Genomic DNA, 19,539 nt, shown 5'->3' on the forward strand with positions numbered 1-19,539 from the left:
ATAATAATAGAATCATTAAGTTACAATCCTAACAAAGGTTCTTATTTATTAACTACGAATTATACCTTAGCACTCTAGGAATCCTAACAAAAATCTCATGTTATCCTTTTAACAATCCTTTAATGTTTAAAGACACTGAACCTTGAAAATCCCATCCTCTCACCTACCCAAACAATTCTCTCGTTTTTCTCCTGTGTTAATTTCCTCACATTACCAACTCAACCTGTAACCACGGATTGATTCACACTTTGATCACAGTCCCTTCCTTAAAAGACTTGGCTTTAAGGGCATCACTCATATTCTCCTGTATCTCCTATTATCCTCACAAGTCACTCCTCTTCCAGTTTTCTTTGTTAGTTTTCCAATTTTCTAACCTAATATGTTGGAATGCCCCAAGGCTCAGTTTTGAGTTCTCTTTTTTCCCCTATCTATTCTCACCCCTTGGTGATTTCATCCAGTCTCCTTCATCTTCCCTAGTTTATCAGGCTAGCTTAGACTCCCGTTTTTCTCATACCCACTCTATTACCTAATCCTGTTGATTCTACACCCAAACGTACCCAATAGTTGACCATTTCTACTGCTGCCACTCTGGGTTGAGCCGCCACCATCTCTTAACATGGATTATAACAGTAATCTCCAAATGGGTCATATCATTTGTACTTTTGCCTCCTTTAGCCTATCCACAGTGTACTGGAGAGGATCTAGTCAGACTACCTCACTCCATTCAAACCTCCCTATAGTTTCCCATTTAACTCAGAATAAAATCCAAAATCTTTATACAATGGCCTACAAGGCTGAAAATGATTTAGCTAGTCTGTGTCCAAACTGGAACACATCTACCTCTCATCCTGCTCAGCCATGCTTCTGCCACCTTGATAATCCCTAAATATGCAAAACACACTCCAGCCTTAGGGCCTGTTGCTCCTTGTTGCTCCCTAAACCTGAAACACTCTTATTACAAATATCTTCAAGTGTGTGTGTGCATGCTCAGCTGCTAAGTTGTGTTCAACTCTTTGTGACCCCACAGACTGTAGCCCACCAAGCTTCTCTCTCCATGGGATTTTTCAGGCAAGAATACTGGAGTGGACTGCCATTTCCTCCTCCAGGAATATCTTTAAGGCTCACTTCTATAACTCTTTCAGGTCTTTATTCAACTACCCCTTCCAGTGAAACCTTCCCTGATATTCCTATTTATTAATGCAACTCCTCTACCATCAATCTCTAGTACTCCCCAGCTCCATTTTCTAGTATATTATTCCAGAGAACTAATGGTAACATTACCTTATATTCCATATGTAATGCCTATTTATTATCTGTTTCTGTACATGAACCAAGACATTTTAAAAAGTTCTTAGAAAAAGAACTTACTTTAGTTTTACCAATAGTAAGTCAAATATTTCCTTGTAGTAGACTAATAAAAGTATAAGCAATTTGGCAAGACATATTTGCAACATTTCTTTTAAAAGCTCTTTGACCCTTCAGTCCTGCTTTGGTGCACCTGCTCCATGGAAACAATCCAAAACACAGGGAAAACTATGAGGATAAATATTCAGAAGTAAAAACTTTTCCTCCCACCAGAGTAAATACTTACCACTTAGAATAGCACTTGATCTAAGTAGGCAATATTTACAGAAATGAACTAAGAAACATTACTATAAATGCTCAATATGCCATTGTAAACTAGCAGTGAGTTTTGGGGAATTGTATGATCTATTTTCTTTTTCTTTTAGAAATTTCTAACATTACCTATGTGTGTAAATCTTATATGAGGAAAAAAAAAATCTATACACAATACTGAGTCACAATGTAGTAATCACACTCTAGTAAAAATGCTTATAAAAAGTTTCGCAAACTTTTATTTCTCCTCTCAACATGCAGAAAATCAAATAAAGACAACTATTATGTGAGAAGCCAACAAGGCAATTAGTCCTTCTATTACCTGAGTGGAGTTAGATAGTTGGTTTTTCCACGGCTCCTCTGCGCTGCTGGTCAGGTTTGTGCGGTTATGAGGTAGAGTGAGTGCGTTTCGCTGCAGGTAAGGCACGTTTCCATTACTTCCACTTCCTGTTATGTGATTATTGCCTATCAAAATAGTGTCTGTACTTCCCAGCGTTCTTGATGTGCTACAGGGAACATGGCCTGCAGAAAAGGGTCCATTGGCCAAAGGCTGCCCAGGGCAGGCAGGGCGGACTCCTGGCTGAGACACGCTAGGCACTCTGGTCAGAGCAAGCTGTGGCTGCTGGCCAGAGACTGAGTTTGTAGGCAGTGATGAGTCAGCTGATGGCCCGTTAGGAATTCCAGTAGATCGTACCTGTGTAACTCCTGTTTGTCTCATCTGTCAAAAAAAAAACAAATAAAAATCAATGCTGCCTGTGTGGCCCATAAGGGACAGGATCAGAATATGAAGATACATAACCAGATAATCTCTGATTTTACCCTAACATTTAATTTCTCTAGGTTAAAAAAAATCTTTTTAAGACAAGCAATTGTGTTTCTTCACATTTAGATTAGCTTCCTCAGAAAAGCAGGAATCTACTTAATCTTAAGAAATATCCTTTTAGTAAATGACAAAAGAAATCAGTTGAAAATTATGGAAAAGAAATCATATTTACAGGTCTCTTCCCCATCACAAAATAGGGGATCTTAAAATTCCATTTTATCACACTTATATGCCAGATTCTCTGAGTTAAACAAACTTGAAAGAACCTCGCCTGAGTTTAGGATGTAGTTTGTTAAATATTACATGCAAAATAACACGTAAATTAATAAAATACTAAGTCATGTTCAAAATCAAATTTATAGCTAAAAATCTCTGTCCATTATCAGTATTTTAAGAAGCACAGATAATTAAATCCCACTAAACACTAGTCTAAACTAGAGGTGGGCATAAACATACTCTCTAAAATGATATTCCGGTCAACAAAAATATTCAAATGCTAACAAATTTTAGGGGGAAAACAATGCTGTACACACTTGGTGTTGCTGCATTAAGACAAACTGACTTTCCAGCTGTTCCAGCATCAGTTTCTGTGCTGGATTTAAATTATTTCTATTTGCACGGAGCTGTTCCAAGTGCTAGAAGAAAAAGAAGAATACAGTCAAAGACATATCTAAGAAACAAGCTCATTATTCTAAGCAACCTTTCTATAAAACTCTGAACGCTGTCTAGTCAAAGATACTGATTTCTGACCAATGGCAATCAATCCCAAGATGAAGTCCTTTAAAAAGTTTGAGAAAGTTAAGGAATAAACATTTATCACAGAAGGTTTACTGTAATGGGATCTTTGAGATAAATGGGCATGAGATTTTACTCAATAATTATCAGGATTTACACAGTTCTTTAAGCTTAAAAATGCTTTATGACAAGTACTCTCTAAGAAGCACTGTATGGAATAATAAAGTCTGAAGACAATCTGACTATCCAAAACTAGTAATTTGCCTAAGTAAAAGTATGACACCTACATAAAGAAACACGATGTAGTCACAGAAGAATTAGGAAGCTCTTAATATATTGACATGGAAAGGTCTGCATAATACACTAACAGTATATACAGCATTTTATCATTTGTATAAAAAGAGAAGAAAAATAATAACATATGAGAGAAAGGAGATGAGTATTTGCTTGGACATGCATGACATCTCTTGAAAGATAGATAAGCAACAAGTTAATACTGGTTTTCGGTTGGGAGGGGAACTGAGTGAGTAGGGATAGAAGTAGGAGAATTTATTCTATATACTCTAAACTCATACTTAGATGGTTTGAACCATGAGAATATATTGGGGGGTGGGGCAGAGGTAAGTGGGAAAAAAAAAAAGAATGAATTATCTCTATTACTCTGGTAAATGTGGGCTCATTTTACTTATGTACCTATTAACTGAGTTTACTGCCATTCAGTTTTAAGAATTAATACTTAACAAAACTTAGAACTTTAGTACCTCTACTTTTAATAGGAAAAACAATCTGTCAAAAGCATGTTTTACATACCTGTAATTTCTGTGGTGTCAAACACCATGAATGACCTTGTTGCTGTACTGGAGGATGTGACACTGCATGGCCACTACTCCAATTATCAGAAGTATTCTGAAGAAAATTGATTTAAAAAAAAATTAAAGAATATTTGGTTAAATCCATAGAGTTAATATAATGACTAATGGAGGTCAAATGACTATGAATTGGAATATTTACATATAAAAAAGATGTTATGACATTTAGTTCTTTTAAAAGTAATTTTACATGCATAGTAAATTTGGGAACTTAAAACTTAAGAAAATATTGATTCTTTAATTAGCCACCCAAAAAGGCCCACCCCTAAACTATGGCCCAAATGACTAACCTAAATACCACACTGTCCACTAGGTTCAATGTTAAGTTTATTTTAATGTCAGTAGAAAGTGATGATGAAAAGTTGTGTTGAGATCTTAACGGCAGGGAGATGAATAAAATGATTTGATGAATGCAAATTTATCCCTACTTTCCATATTTAATATGATACTAAGAATTTGGAATGAAAAAACTCAAGCCTTTCACTCACTGATGTCCACAGATTTAAAATAAAGGACAGGAGATGTTCAAACTGCACAAGTTCAGGGCAGTTAGGAATTTCTTTCTTGACTGGGATTTTCTATTTCTCTAAAATATATACCTTTGTTGGACTAGATGTTCTTTTCCTCTTGGCAGGACTGGACAGGTCATCTACTTGGCTAGAAGGAATCATGTGTAGTGGCAAGGATTGCTGTGAAATTGGTGTCTGACTGAGGCCTAATACAGGTTCAGTATTTGGATGATGAGGTTTACATGCCTAAGAATCACAGAAGGAAGACAAAAATAGGGTTCTATATATTCTTAATTCATTCCTTCAAATTATACAACTTTACAAGCTGCATACTTTTCAAATCTATGTGGACATCGCTGAATGGTAATTATTGAAAATCAAATGAATCATCAGTGGAGTAATGTGTACCTTCCTTTGAAAAACTTGTTTCAAAAATTAAATAAACTGCAGCATTATGTTAAGAAATTTCCTTCAAAACCATGAAAATGCACAAAGGTTCTAAACTGGCACCCCAAAATTTCTTCCCATATCAGAGGGAGTTTTAATTTGATCTAAATTCCCTTCACAATTAAATCAAGAGTCTTTTCATTAATAAAAGCCTCCTGTGCTTAGTAAAATACGCTTGACTACTACAGATTGAAAAGAACCCTTAAAGCTGGGCACCTGCAGAACATAACCCAACTTCTCACCTGCTGTGCTGTGTTCATGGCACCCTGCCTGGAGGTAAGCTCTGCGGGGATTGGTAGGCTCCACGCCTCCTCAATACTAGGAAGTAATTTAGTTTTATTCTGTAGACTACCTTGTGGAAGGTTACACAACTGAGCCTAGGAAAAATTATGTAAAAAGCAAATTTAACACAAGCCTACTTGAGTAAGAGCAAGTCCACTAAATCTTCCTAAATGCTATAACTAATTGTTTTTAAGAAAATAGATCCTTAATTTGGGGTTTCAGAAAGATACTAAGTATAATGAGGGAAAAAGGAATATAAACCTTTGTGAGAATTAAAACAAAGCTGAGCTCTGTTTTCAGAGTTCTTATAGCTGTCTTCTCATGAAACTCCAAGCAAGAGTGAAAGACAGTGTTCGTGTTCTTTTCTCTAAAATGCTATGACAACTTAAAAATGTAGACAGTACATAGAAAAAAATTATGTAAATTAATATGCATTAACAGGGTAAATGCACAAAAGAGCATCTTTTAAAATACTGTATATCTTACTTAAAATGAAAAGTAAAATAATATTACAAGCTATGGTATGTTTACAAAATATGGAAACAAGTTATAGACATCAAAAGACAACTAGACAAACTTCCCAGCCACCCTCCTCCTGCCTGAGTGTCAAGGGGAAACATGTGCCTTTAAAAAACTGCGATTTAAACATTTTACCTGTAAATACTTAATTCGTGCTGCAAGTGCAGAGGTATTACTACAACTTTTGCTTCTGGTTGCATTTAAGTAGCATTTAATGGCATCCTGAGGCTGGTTGCAGGATTCGTAGAGTGTGCCTAGGTCCATCCAGGCTGCAGCATGGCCATGGTCCAATTGTACAGCACAAATATAGGCCTGTAAAGCATCCATAGGCTGATTTTGCTGTTGATATAGCACGCTGGGAAGAGAAATTAAGAAAAAATAAGTCGACTAAAAAGAATGGCTTAGCTTTACGAAGTCCATTATATGTGACGCAACTATCTTTGTGTATGAATTATACCATTATTTCTAAACAAAGTCTTACCCTATTGAACACCATGTATCTGCACTTGCTTCTGACTTATCAATAGACTGCCTGTAAGATATAAAGGCATCCTGAACTTTCCCAATACTTGAATAGCACCTAAGAGGGGAGGGGAAAAAAATAAGAAAATATGATTAATATGCATTGATTAATGTGCTGAAAGACTGTCAAAGCAAATAAAAATCTAATAAGAGAACAAATTTATGTGAAGTGTGAATATACATGTCAATAACACTATAATTAACCCTTCAATAAGCTATATTATAGACTATCTGATAGTGTTTAATAGTGCAGCATACTTTAGCACCTATTAAAATAGTTAAATGCCATATCACTTCAATATAATAATATTGAGAGATATATACACACCACTATACTTATACAACTTGATCTCTGGTTTTCCAAAGAGTAAGAAATTAGTTAAAAACCAAGAAAAACATTCCATGCTGGTAAGACTTGCTGAATCAGATTTCAGTTTTCCTTTCTTAAATAATAAAAATAAATGCAACAAATCTTTAATATACACAAGACACAAACATATGAAATAATATCAAGCCGACTATCAAAAATAGTATAAAACAGGATTAAGTACAGTAGTCAAGTCACTAAGGGTACTTAATGACTAGTAAGGGTAGTAAGGTATGATTAAAGTTTCAGGGAACTGCCACTTTTCTTAATGTAGATGTACCTGATGGATATATAAAACAGCAGCTAAAATTATAAAAATACAGAAATTATATTCTTAATGTTTGGCACTAAGGGAAAAAGGAAAAAATAAAACCCAGTCCATCGTCAAGGAGTTTACAATTCAGCTGAGGATTGAAGACACATTATGAACAGCATGATGCCGTTATCAAATGGCTACCACAGATAATAACTGGTCTGAAAATTTAGGGTAGGGTAGAAGAGACCACACTACACACTACTGGGTTTAGGAAAGATAAGAAAGGAAAGGGCAAGAGTAAAGGATCTGAATGTGTGTAGATGCGTATTGTTTAGATCAGTGATTTGCATTTACCAGCTAGTTTACAGCAATTTGGTCAAGCAAACAAAATGGGAAAAAAAGACATATACAAACATACATACATACATTTTCCATTAAACCAGTATCTGTATTGTAATTGACTTACTCTGAAATACTACTAACTGAGTAAATAGCAAAAAAAAAAAAAGGTAAATGTCAAGTAATCCAAAAGTCTGAGAACCACTGAGTCAGGCAGAGACCTTGAGAAAAGGCATTTTGAAATGTTGCTTGAATAGCATGAGCAAAACTTATATAAGCTGCATCTTATATCATACATATATTTTTTACATATATATGATATCTCATATATATAAGATAGTATAAACGGTAGAGAATTTTAAATCCAACCTAAGAGTATCCCGAAGTTTCTTCTAGCAAGGGGAATGGCATGATGAAAGTATTTTATGGGAATATTTATTTGCTAACAATGTGTAGCAATAAACCAAAAGCGAAAAAAATTATAGACAGCAGAAAAGAAGGCAGCTATATTTACTGGCTTGGAATAGGCCCAAATTAGGGTGAAAGTTGGAGAAGGCAATGGCACCCCACTCCAGTACTCTTGCCTGGAAAATCCCATGGACGGAGGAGCCTGGTAGGCTGCAGTCCATGGGGTCGCTAAGAGTCGGACACGACCGAGCGACTTCACTTTCACTTTTCACTTTCATGCATTGGAGAAGGAAATGGCAACCCACTCCAGTGTTCTTGCCTGGAGAATCCCAGGGATGGGGGAGCCTGGTGGGCTGCCGTCTATGGGGTCGCACAGAGTCGGACACGACTGAAGCGACTCAGCAGCAGCAGCAGCAGGGTGAAAGTAATGGAAGTGACAACAAAGAAAAAGGAGAAACAATAAACCAAAACACAGATAAAAACTTTGTGACAGACTGATTAGATATTCATGGGGGCAGGATTATAATTTAGTTTTTAAGTCTGACAAATGGGGGGGGGGATGGTGATATCATTGGCAAAAATAAAGGAGAAGAAGCTGGTTCAGAGAAGAAAATGATGAATGTAGTTTGAAATATGCTGATTTTGACATGCATATAGACATTAAAACAGGTAATGTTAGGTAAAGAATAGGAAATATTGTCCTGGTGTTTAATACTTTGAAGTGTAGAAATCAAGATTTGGAATTCATCCATCTGAAAGACAGGATACAAGAACACAGGATACCTACAAAGGAGAGGTAAAAATAAGCCTGAAAAGTGAAGTGAAGTAAAAGTTGCTCAGTCATGTCTGACTCTTTGTGACCCTATGGACTATACAGTCCATGGAATTCTCCAGACCAGAATACTACAGTGGATAGCCTTTCCCTTCTCCAGGGGATCTTCCCAACCCAGGGATTGAACCCAGGTTCGATCCAGGTCTCCTGCATTGCAGGTGAACTCTTTACCAGCTGAGCCACAAGGGAAGACCATGAGATCACTAATCTTGGGGTTGGGGCAATATAAAGAAAGGTGAGTGACAGAAACAGAGGCAGTGTCAGAGAGTGTCTGTAAACTGTTTTATGAGGACAGAATTCAGGACAAGAGGGCATTAACAATGACAAACAGGGACAGACACCACAAAGAAAAGAAATGTTTACCCAACAGTAGAAAACACGCTCTGTTTGTTTTCTTAATTAAATCAAAGCCAATCTCACATTTATAGAGCAAATTCACCTACCTGCTGGGAGGAATAAGCAGTAAATCCCACAACCTATGTTTTCATACTTGATTTCTACAAAGTGAAAGTAGGGAACCAGTGTGCCCAAATACAAATTCCTCAATCCAACTATCAAACACTTTTCCTCTAATAAAACTTAACCAGGCTCCTGTGAGACAGCACTGTGTAACTGAAAAAGCTCTGGGTGTTGAACCAAGGATCTAGTCCCTGCTCTGCTACTAATTACCTGCATGATTGTGACCTTGGACAACATTTGACCCCTCTGAGCTCCCTTTCTAAAATGTGCAAAATGACAAGGTTTACAGGGTGAACTAGGTGACCTCCTGGTCCCTCCTAGCTCTAACATTCTAGAATTCTGTGATAACACAGTCAATAACAAAGTGCTAGTTTAACAGCATTACCACATTACACTTTCATTATGATATACACATGCCAAACGACAAACAAATGCAATCTTCAACACAAACCTGATGCAGAGATAAGTAACAAAGTGCCTCAGAATAGGGTCATCGAATCCCAATGACATTTGAGATCTTCCTTCAGAGCTTTAATAATTTCTAAAATCTAATTTATTTATAAGTATTTTCTCATGACAAAACAGACTTGAAGCAACACATTAGAAGTCAGTAAAAAGGGTAAGAAATGTAAACATCAAAGAAAAAAAGTCTAAAACAGTCCTCAAATTATATTACAGATAAAAAATACTGAACACCAACATGATAATCTTGAACCTCCAAACAAGTTAAATTGGAAGACGTATCCTTTATCTGAGAAGTCAGCAAAGTGTATTTGGAAAATTCTATCCAGAAAGGTTCAAATAAAAAAGTATCTCAACGATTTCAAATGAAAAACCACTTTCGGAGTAGGAGGACGACACACCTCCTATGGAATAGTGCTCACTAAGCTGAAAATTACAGAATTACTAAAGTAGTAATTTGGGAGAATTCCCTGGAGGCCCAGTGGTTAGGACTCTGGTCTTTCACTGTGGGGGCCCAAGGTTTGATTCCTGATCCGAGAACTAAGAACCCACAAGTGGTGTGGCAAAAATAAAAGACAACAAAAAGTAATTTTTGATATTTCAAAATTATATATTAACTTTATATGCATAGAATTAAGAAAAAATATATTAAAAAGACATCCACACTATTGTGTTATATTAAACTATTAATCTTTATCTTAGATCAAAAGAAAAATACTTTCTGGTACACATTCCTTTTAATCTATATTAACAGAAATTTTCATATATAAACATTAACACTAGAGGCAATGACTAAGCAAGACCCTACTTTGTAGTACTAGAGCTCCTTTTTGGTCACTATACGAAGCCTCTCACCGAACAATATTAACCGTAGTAACAGAGAGAGCTCCAAAGGCAAATGGTGTTCAATTAGATCATTCATTCCATTTACTAAATAGCCATTTACCAGGTAATAAGATACAAAGATGGTTAAGATTCAGTTTCTGCCCCCAAAGATCTTTAATGAAAGAGAAAGACAAAGTTTGGACTCTCAAGCTTTATTAATGAGCAACTGAATTTAGATGGCTTTATAAGCCTGGCAAGGAATTAGAAAATTACTACTAAAAATAACTACTTTTCCACTCAACTATTATAGGATATTATTAATGAATAATAAAAAAAATTTGAAACATCTTAATATTATTCCATTTCATACAAATATACTTTGCTAAATTTAAAGGAAAAAAATACTTTGCTAAATTTAAAGGAAAAAATGAAATACTAAAATATAAAATATTAGAATACTAAAATTAATGTGACTGTACAAAATACTAAAATTTAATGTGACTATATGGCTAACTCAATCAAAGTAAAATACTCCTATAGAAAAAAAGAATGGGAAAAAGTTTAAAATTAAAACAAAACAGGGTAATTTCCAAAGAAAACATAAAATTAAAACCTTTAGCATGGGAAGGTTACCTAAGAGATCTAACCCGAGGCTTCTCAACCTCAGCACCATTGACATTTTGTGCCAGGTAACTTTTTACTGTAGAGAACTGTTCTAGTAGCATTCTATATAGTTGTGATAACCTAAATCTCTCTACAGACATTATGAAATGTCTCCTTTGGGGCAAAATAGCGCTTCCCATCCACCCTACCACTATTGAGAACCATCGATTTAATTCTCTTATCAACAGAAAACTGAAGCCTCAAAATGTTTAACTGTTCAATCCAAGATTCCACAAATAGTAGCCAAGACTTGAATCCAAGTATCTCAGATAACTCCTAGTAGACTGATTTTTCTACCATATTGCAAAAGCTAAAACCAATTAAGAACTAAAATACAATCAGATAATGGTCCAAAAATATATTCTATCAGATACATATACATGAGATATATTTCAGATAATCACTAAGCAAAATTCAGACATTCAAAGTACAAGAAAAGTTTATAGACTTGCAAAAAAATTTTTTTCACTAATGTCACTTCTCCGTTCCAACAAATTGAATAATAATGTATCTACTTTCTCATTGTAAAACTTCAAATACAACTATGATTTGAAATCTGCTATTAACGTCCATTCTATCGAAGGTAAATATCACTAATAAAAAGGATAATGGGCAAAGTTCCACTAACTACTGGTAGTCACCAGGCAGAATGAAAAATTAATTCTCTGTTCTATTTAAATAGACATATGAACACTAGAAATCAAAAGGAAAGGCATTTAAATACCTGACTGAATAATTAGTATCCGCCAAGAGTTTTTGAAAACCAGCAATAATTTAAGTCAAATGAAAATCCAATAAGCAAAACAAGAAATATCCTGATGGACCAGATGATGGTATAAGAAAACTACCACATTCAGAAGTTCTTTTATTTTTTATCTAGAAATCTTCATTATAAAATATTTAAAAGGGAAAATATACTGATCACATTATTAGTAAACTGCTATTTCAGATAATTTAAAACTCTTAGCTGCAATAAACAAAAGCAAAACCTAAGTTTCTGATAAATCAGTCTTACCTTCCAAGGAAATACCAGGACTGACCAGAATTAGGATCTGCTTCCAAGGACTTTTGGAGATACTGAATAGCATAGCTTTCCTTGGTGGCTTTATCTCCCAGGAGATCCACAGTATGATGCATCCATCCTATAGTAAATGATTAAAAATATTTACATAAATGACTTAATTACTCTACTACTTAAAAGAATACAGAGCAGAAACAAATAAAATAATACTCTCAACCTCAGTCATAAAAAAATACTCTTTTCAGTCAATTTATTCATTTAGCTTGGCATACACACTCCTGAAATTTAGAACCATCAATTCTGTCCTAAAAAAGTTTGTCTTTAAGGTACAGTCAAAGCAATGAAGAACCTTCATTCCAGAGAAATTAAAACACTTTTAAGTATTGACTTGTCACTTAGTAGATTACAAACTGCAGTTCTATTTTTCTCTAATTTTTGTATTTGAAAAAATTTCAAGATACAAAACAAAGAATATAAGATAAATCTTATTTACTGTTTCATGTAAAACTTAATCTGCATTTAAAAATCTCTATTAACACAATGTTTACTTCCAAGGAGTAAATATAAAGCCATATCATCAATGACAGTTCAGAGTAGGACACACAACATACAATCCTACCTTACTGGCACTGGCTACATATATTCACAACTCATGTAAAATAAAAATTACAATCATTTGACAGTTTTTTTTTTAAACTCTAAGACTATAAGAAAAAGTCCATTCAAAATGCTGCAAATAAAAATGGTACAAAATGGGTAACACAAATCTTTACTAAACAAATTTAGATGGTATACATAATCTCACTTATCTGTGGAATCCAAAAAAGTCAAATACGCAGATGCAGGGAGTTGAATGGTGGTTACCAGGAGTGGTAAGATGGAGGAAATGGGGAGATGTTGGTCGAAAGAAACAAAGTTGAAGTTATGTAGGATGAGTAAATCTAGAGAACTAACATACAGCATTATGACTGGATGAGAGAATAGATTTGAGGTGCTCTCACCATAGGGAAAAAAAAGGTAACTGTGTGAGGAGATGGATATGTTGGACAGCTTGACTGTAGCAATCATTTCACTATGTACAGGTATATCAAAACATCATCTTGTACACCTTAAATAAAACTGTTATGATAAAACAAACAAACAAGCTGACCATGTAAGTAATCAAAACACTAGATCATGGAATACTAGCACATGGAATAATTTGACTTAATTTGCTAGGGAATCATATTTCAATTGTGGTTCAATTCAAGTTCACAAAATCAGCTGTTTTTCATGTATAGTTCACAGTACACAAAACAAACAAGGACCTTTATTTTCTGATATTTATTATAGTTGCTGTGCTCCAAAGAAAGAGGGCTGAGTTATCATGTTTTATGGAAATATAAGTCAATCTCACCCTTATTCATCTGTTCCTCCCTTACCTCTCCCACTATTACTACTAAGAACAGGACCTAGAGTAACAGACTCTAAAAGGAGTTGCTTAAGCAGCAGTGACAAGCAAGTAGGAAGGACTGATGTGCAGGCATAAATTAGACTCAATAAGGGTAAGTATTTTCCCTTTCAAAACCATGAAAAGTTTACCTATACATTCAGCCAAAGAGGACAGGTTTGTGTGCATTTTTGCTACTGACACATTCTTCAGTGCAGCTAAAATGCATAAAAACTTATTTATAAATAATGTGAACTAAAAAAGTTTATATTCACATTATTAGCTGAATGAGTAAGCTATCAAGGCATCACTTTTCTTTTTACCTAAGAACACAAAACGTTTTTTGCTGTACTAATAAACTTATTTTAACTTAAATATACCAATTCACATTATTTAAACTCTGCATGCAATCATTAAAAACAAATACTTGGCTATAATTTTTTAAAGTATGGATAACTCATGGAAATTCTAACCAGAGATTAAACACAAAATTAAAAAATGAAAGTTTTATAGTTACACAAAATTAAAAAATGAAAGTTTTATAGTTTTATATGAAAGCAGTGTTTTTATTTTGTATAACTGATCACATAGTATGCATTAGTATCATGAAGTGATAAAAATTTAAGCTTAAATAATTTTACAATTACATTAAAAACAGTAATGCTAACAACTATATTCCTTCATCTTCAACATGACAACAGAACTGCATGTATAGAGAATCTATACTTTAGATGTTCCACATTTCTTACCTAAAGATGTTTTAGTATTATTGACAGCGCTATGAAAGCAAGCTCACCGATCACTAAGAGACTTTACGTAAATCACTTAACTTCATTGAGTACTAATGGTATCTGGCACCGAGAAAGCATTCAATCCCCCTCACTCGTGGTTAAGTACCAGTGTATAATTTTGAGCATTTAAAAGAAAAGTTACACTAAAGAATTGTAATAAGATTGACTGTGAGATAGACAATAATCAGCAGAAGGTGGAAATATGATAAGTTCAGATAAAGTCCATCAACTTTGGAAAAGGAAGGAAAAGAAATAGGATACGTAAGTCATGTATTTACCATCAGTGACATGTAAAAACCATAAAGCAATGTACTTATAACACACTAAGTGAATATTATTACATACCCAACTGTTGTAAGACAGTTGCTTTTACTTGTGCAGAAAGGTTTTCTGTCTGCAAAAGTTGTTCATAAGCTTCCTTTGCAGAATGATACTTCCTCTAAAAAGCAGGAAAAAAAGATTTAAAGAAAATAAATTAACATCTTTAAAGAATTAGCTCATGTTAAGTCTTATACAATACTGATATTTCAGCATATTTTAAAAAATCAACTGAAAGATGAAAGTGCATTACTGAATGTTCCTCTAACTCTAGACAGTTATGGTTAATAGGCCATGTTTCAGAGCATCTAACACCAATAAAACATTCAATACAACAAAGTATCATTAAAACATGACCTTGGAGTACTTCAAGTTGAAACCAAAGGATGTGAAATAGCATCACAACTATTCAGTAGAAACTTTATTTCAAATTTTGATCTTTCCCTAGGCTAATGATATGTGACATAATACTCTCTTGTAATGCTGGGCAGCAGTATTGAGCCACAGCTCACAGTCAGTTACAAGATTATGAGGGTAAACAATCGATACCCTTCCAACCATTCTGTATCCATACAACCATTTTATTTTTCACCTCACTTCAGTATTTAATAAGTTACATGACATACTCAACAACAACAACAAAAATAGGACCTTTAAGAATTTGCCAAATCTTAATAGTTACAAAAGCCAATGAAATCTAAGTTTAAAAGATACAATCACTGGTATATAATATATCCTATGAAAAAACTATAATACATACATGATTTTAAAGACAAACTCCTCATAACTATTGTCTAATGATGTTTATAATATTTAAGATTCCATGGGCAAAACTCTAAATGAAACCATTTACCCACAGTTCTTACCCCAAAAGTACTAATACGACTGAAACCCATTATTGCTACAGTCCGAAAGCTGAACACAACTCCTCCCCATCCCTCCAAAAGGGGGAAAGTCAACAAGAGAAAACTTCATAAATATTATTTTTAGAAAACACTTGGCAGAACAATGGATTAAAGTGGCTTTCATTCATATCACTGATAGGACATAGCTGGCTGAGCAAACAAACCTTTCTCCCCCCAAAAAGTAGAGACATAAAACTAGCTGTGTGAGCCTCAGGCAAATCACTTGAACAATGATTCAACATCCATACAACAGATGTAATGCCTGATCTTTCTATCTAGAGTTCTTCTTAGGATTAAATGAGATAAAGAGCTATGGAAATGAGGAGCTCTATGAATACAGTATGTCAGCACGGGGAAGAATTGCAAGAACGTCCATTGAGATTAATAGTTATTACATAAACTTTTATTCATCAGGTATATGACTTCCCTTTAAACATTAACCTGATCTGAAAAAATAAATTAGTTAGTGAAGGATAATGATCAGTTATTCAACTCAGTTCCTTCAACTGGTAAGTATTTGTTGAATACCTAACACATAACAGAAATTGCTGGGACTACAGGCAAGAATACAGATATGAGAACAAAACTTATTGTACTGTGTACAATAACAATATTGTACACAGTTATTTCCTAGAAGCAGACAAGCTTAGGGTACTAGCAGATTGGGCAGAAAATGCAGAGACAAGCAGACAACTTCACAAAGACCTTCCTAAACCATGTTAAAAGACTGTAGACTATATCCTAAGACAATGGGCTACCACTGAAATGAGTTCAAGCAATATAATCAAATTTATATTTTAGGAAGATCACTTTCTGGAATTACCTCAACAAATGCTAAAAGATACTTCCAAACACTAGTAATAATGATAATATTAATAATAATAAACCATCATACCTGAAAAACTGGATGGAGTATACTGAGAAACCAAGTTTTATTTCTACCTCATACTATATACAAAACTGGCACCCACATTAAAGACCTAAATATGAAATGCATTAGTATATAACTAAAAGAAGAAAATGGATAATATTTCCTTGAGATGGGAAAAAATTTATTCGACTTGGCAAAAACCACATAGATCAGAAGGAGGAAGGATCTGACTTGAAACACATAAGGAGAAAAATAGGCAATGGACATAAAAACCAACATGTAAAAGGTGAAAAACATGTAAAGTATAAACCTTGAGAAATCAGAAAATGCAAATTTAAATGAAATACTAGCTTCTACCAATTAGACTGGCAAACATAAAGTTGGGTAGTTCTTAGCATTGTGGGGGTATAAAGGGAAATACTCATGCCTTGCTGAAGGGGATTTACTCATGGAACTAGGTGTGTAAATATGCTACAATCTAAACATCTCATTCTTGGGATATATCTATACACCAAAGGAACCTTCCCTAAATGGTACTATTTGTAGTATCCAGGAGATGGACAACTAGGTCTATCTCACTAGGTGAGTGGAAATGTAAAATATGATGGATGTTTACAGTAGAACATTAAGTAGCGATCAAAAGTAGTATACAAAAGCAACACGAGTTTATACGTAAAGGTATTTAGTAAAGTTTTGCCTCTGGTAATGCTGTGGTAACATTTCACAGACAGCATTAAATTCTGGATAAAATACAAAGGTCAACTATCTATCAGAAAGCACTGAAAAGAAAACAAAATTAGGCAAAACCAGAGAAGTTAAGACTTAGAGGAATGGAATGGCACTGGTTCAGTAACCCCATTTTTCCAGGATGTTGACCTGAAGGCAGGCCCCAACTTGTATCTGATTGGCTAGACCTCAAACAGAAATCAGCAATCTTACCAGCTTGAAAAATAAGAGGGAAGACTTTGAAGCTATCACAAGAGCTAAAAGTCAGTGAAGAAGAAACAATCCCAGAAAAGAGAGAGAGAGAATATCAACTTCTGCAATTAAACTGCTCAAATTCCTGGTTGACCACTGAACTACACAGGAACACAACAGACATCCAGCAGCCTAAAAGAACTAAAGAGAGATTTAGCTGCTGTCCACCACAGGGATGGCAAAGTTTAGTAGTGTGACTTGAGAAAAGTTAAAACTGCCTAATAAAACAAAAAATCAATTTCAGAAAAATATAACAAAGTCACTCTTCACACAACACATTATTCATGATACCCAGGATAAAATTACCAGGATTGTAAGAATCAGGAAATTTTTACTCATGTTCAAAAGAAAAAGAAATCAATGAAAATCAGCCATGAAATGACTCAGATGTTGCAATTTGCAAATAATTTAAAAGCAGCTATTTTAAAGAAGTTCACAAATGAAAAAGAAAACAACCAATAAGGAATGGACAAAAAAAGCCAAAGCACAGAAAAATAAAAGACAAACAAAAGGAAATTCTCGAACTGAAAAATACAAATTTGAAATTTAAAAAAAAGAAAAAAGTCACTGAAGGACTGACTAGCAGATTTAAGACTTTAGAAAAATCAACAAATTTGAAAAGAGGCTGGCAGAAAGTATCCAGACTGAAGCAAAACAGACAAAAGAGAAGGAAAAAAAAAAAAAAGAGCCATCCAAGATGTACAAGACAATAACAAAATATCTACCATACCCATAACAGGAGTCCAAGAAGGGCAGAAAGAATGGGGCAGAGAAAATATGGACAATATAATGGCTGAGAACTTTTCAGAATGGATGAAATTAAATCCCATATCTAAAAGACCAGGAAAAACACTGGTAAAACTAGAAAGGAAAAACCAATACCTAAGTACATCATAGTCAGATACTTAAGAACCAAATGTAAAAAGAACCCTGAAAACAGCCAGAGAAAAACCACAAAATACAAAGGATACAACAAGAATGATAGTCAACTTTATGTAATCATATCAGTAATCAAATTAAATATAAATGGACTAGATATTCAAACAAAGAACAATAGAGACCGACAGAACAGATTACAAAAGTGAAAGAAAGCCATAAACATAAGAACTGTAAGATTTGCACTTTTTCCTATAAGGACTCAAATAGACTGAAATAAAAGGGTGGAAAACACACGATGTAAACTCTAAATATTAGAAAGCTGAAGTGATTACATTCAGATCACATTAAGAAGGCTTCAAGACAGAGCACTGCCAGAGATAAAGAGGAATATCTCATAGTGATAAAGGACGTATCAGGATGACATAACAACAACGCTTTTAAAAAAATGAGAAGACTGACAGATTTAATGCTGATAAAATACTATTTGTCTATAAAGTTTATTCCAATTTCACCAACTGTCCCACTTTTCTGGTCCAGGATCTAATTCAAAGTCCCACACTGTGTTCAGTTAGCGTGTGTCTTCACCATCTGCTAACCTGACACTCAGTCTCTGACTTTTCATTACCTTGATATTTCAAGTACTAGCTCATTATTTTGAAGAATGTACCTTTCAAACTAGTAAGTACCTTGTGGAAAGATATTCATCATTTCTCATACATTAATTAAAATTCCACAGGAAGAAAGAGGTGTCCCCTTTCCATTTATTTATTAAATTATTCATTTATAGCAATATGAGCTAATATATTTTATTCTGTACTGTACACCATTATGATGATTATTTGTTCCTAAACTTGTGTCCAATTTGGTGATTAGAAACCCTATTCCACTCAAGTTGGCGCCTGAATCTTTTCACAAGCCTCATCATTTTTTGAGCGCTCCCTTACTTTTTGGCAGGACTTCCCTGGTGGCTCAGACGGTAAAGCGTCTGTCTACAATGTGAGAGACCTGGGTTTGATCCCTGGGTTGGGAAGATTCCTTGGAGAAGGAAATGGCAACCCACTCCAGTACTCTTGCCTTGAAAATCCCGTGGACAGAGGAGCTTGGTGCAGGCTACTATCCATGGGGTCGCAAAGAGTCGGGCACGACTGAGCAACTTCACTTTCACCTACTTTTTGGCACCATGAAATATTCCAGGGCTCATCTTGTAGGTTCCCTCCCTAAGCTCTGGAATCACACACTTCTCCCCAAGAACTCTTGATTTCTTTTACTGAAGAATCAAACTTAGAAACAAAGATCTGGATGCTAGAACATTCACTGCTGTGGAGGGGGGCACTCACAGCAAACAGAGCTGGGAAATATATTAATGTATACACAACACATACATACATACTCTTCCATTGTATCTATCTCTAC

At 34.7% G+C, this 19,539-nt stretch overlaps 1 protein-coding gene across 8 annotated transcripts in view; it reads right to left on the bottom strand.

Moving 5' to 3' along the window:
• Positions 1-19,539, bottom strand: part of KDM6A (lysine demethylase 6A) — a 180,346-nt gene that overhangs the window by 42,965 nt on the left and 117,842 nt on the right. For 2 of the 8 annotated variants that reach the window (XM_061410363.1, XM_061410371.1), the window contains exons 9-17: positions 14,521-14,614; positions 11,950-12,076; positions 6,283-6,381; positions 5,937-6,156; positions 5,243-5,377; positions 4,644-4,799; positions 3,986-4,081; positions 2,974-3,075; positions 1,940-2,335 (exon numbers count right to left, since the gene is read on the bottom strand). In XM_061410363.1, coding sequence (XP_061266347.1) covers positions 1,940-2,335; positions 2,974-3,075; positions 3,986-4,081; positions 4,644-4,799; positions 5,243-5,377; positions 5,937-6,156; positions 6,283-6,381; positions 11,950-12,076; positions 14,521-14,614 — 1,425 coding nt within the window. The remainder of the gene's footprint in view (positions 1-1,939; positions 2,336-2,973; positions 3,076-3,985; positions 4,082-4,643; positions 4,800-5,242; positions 5,378-5,936; positions 6,157-6,282; positions 6,382-11,949; positions 12,077-14,520; positions 14,615-19,539) is intronic. The other 6 variants (XM_061410366.1, XM_061410365.1, XM_061410364.1 and 3 more) reach the window with 6 other exon arrangements.

This window comes from Bos javanicus, chromosome X, assembly GCF_032452875.1.
Source record: "Bos javanicus breed banteng chromosome X, ARS-OSU_banteng_1.0, whole genome shotgun sequence".
Taxonomy (NCBI): Eukaryota; Metazoa; Chordata; class Mammalia; order Artiodactyla; family Bovidae; genus Bos; species Bos javanicus.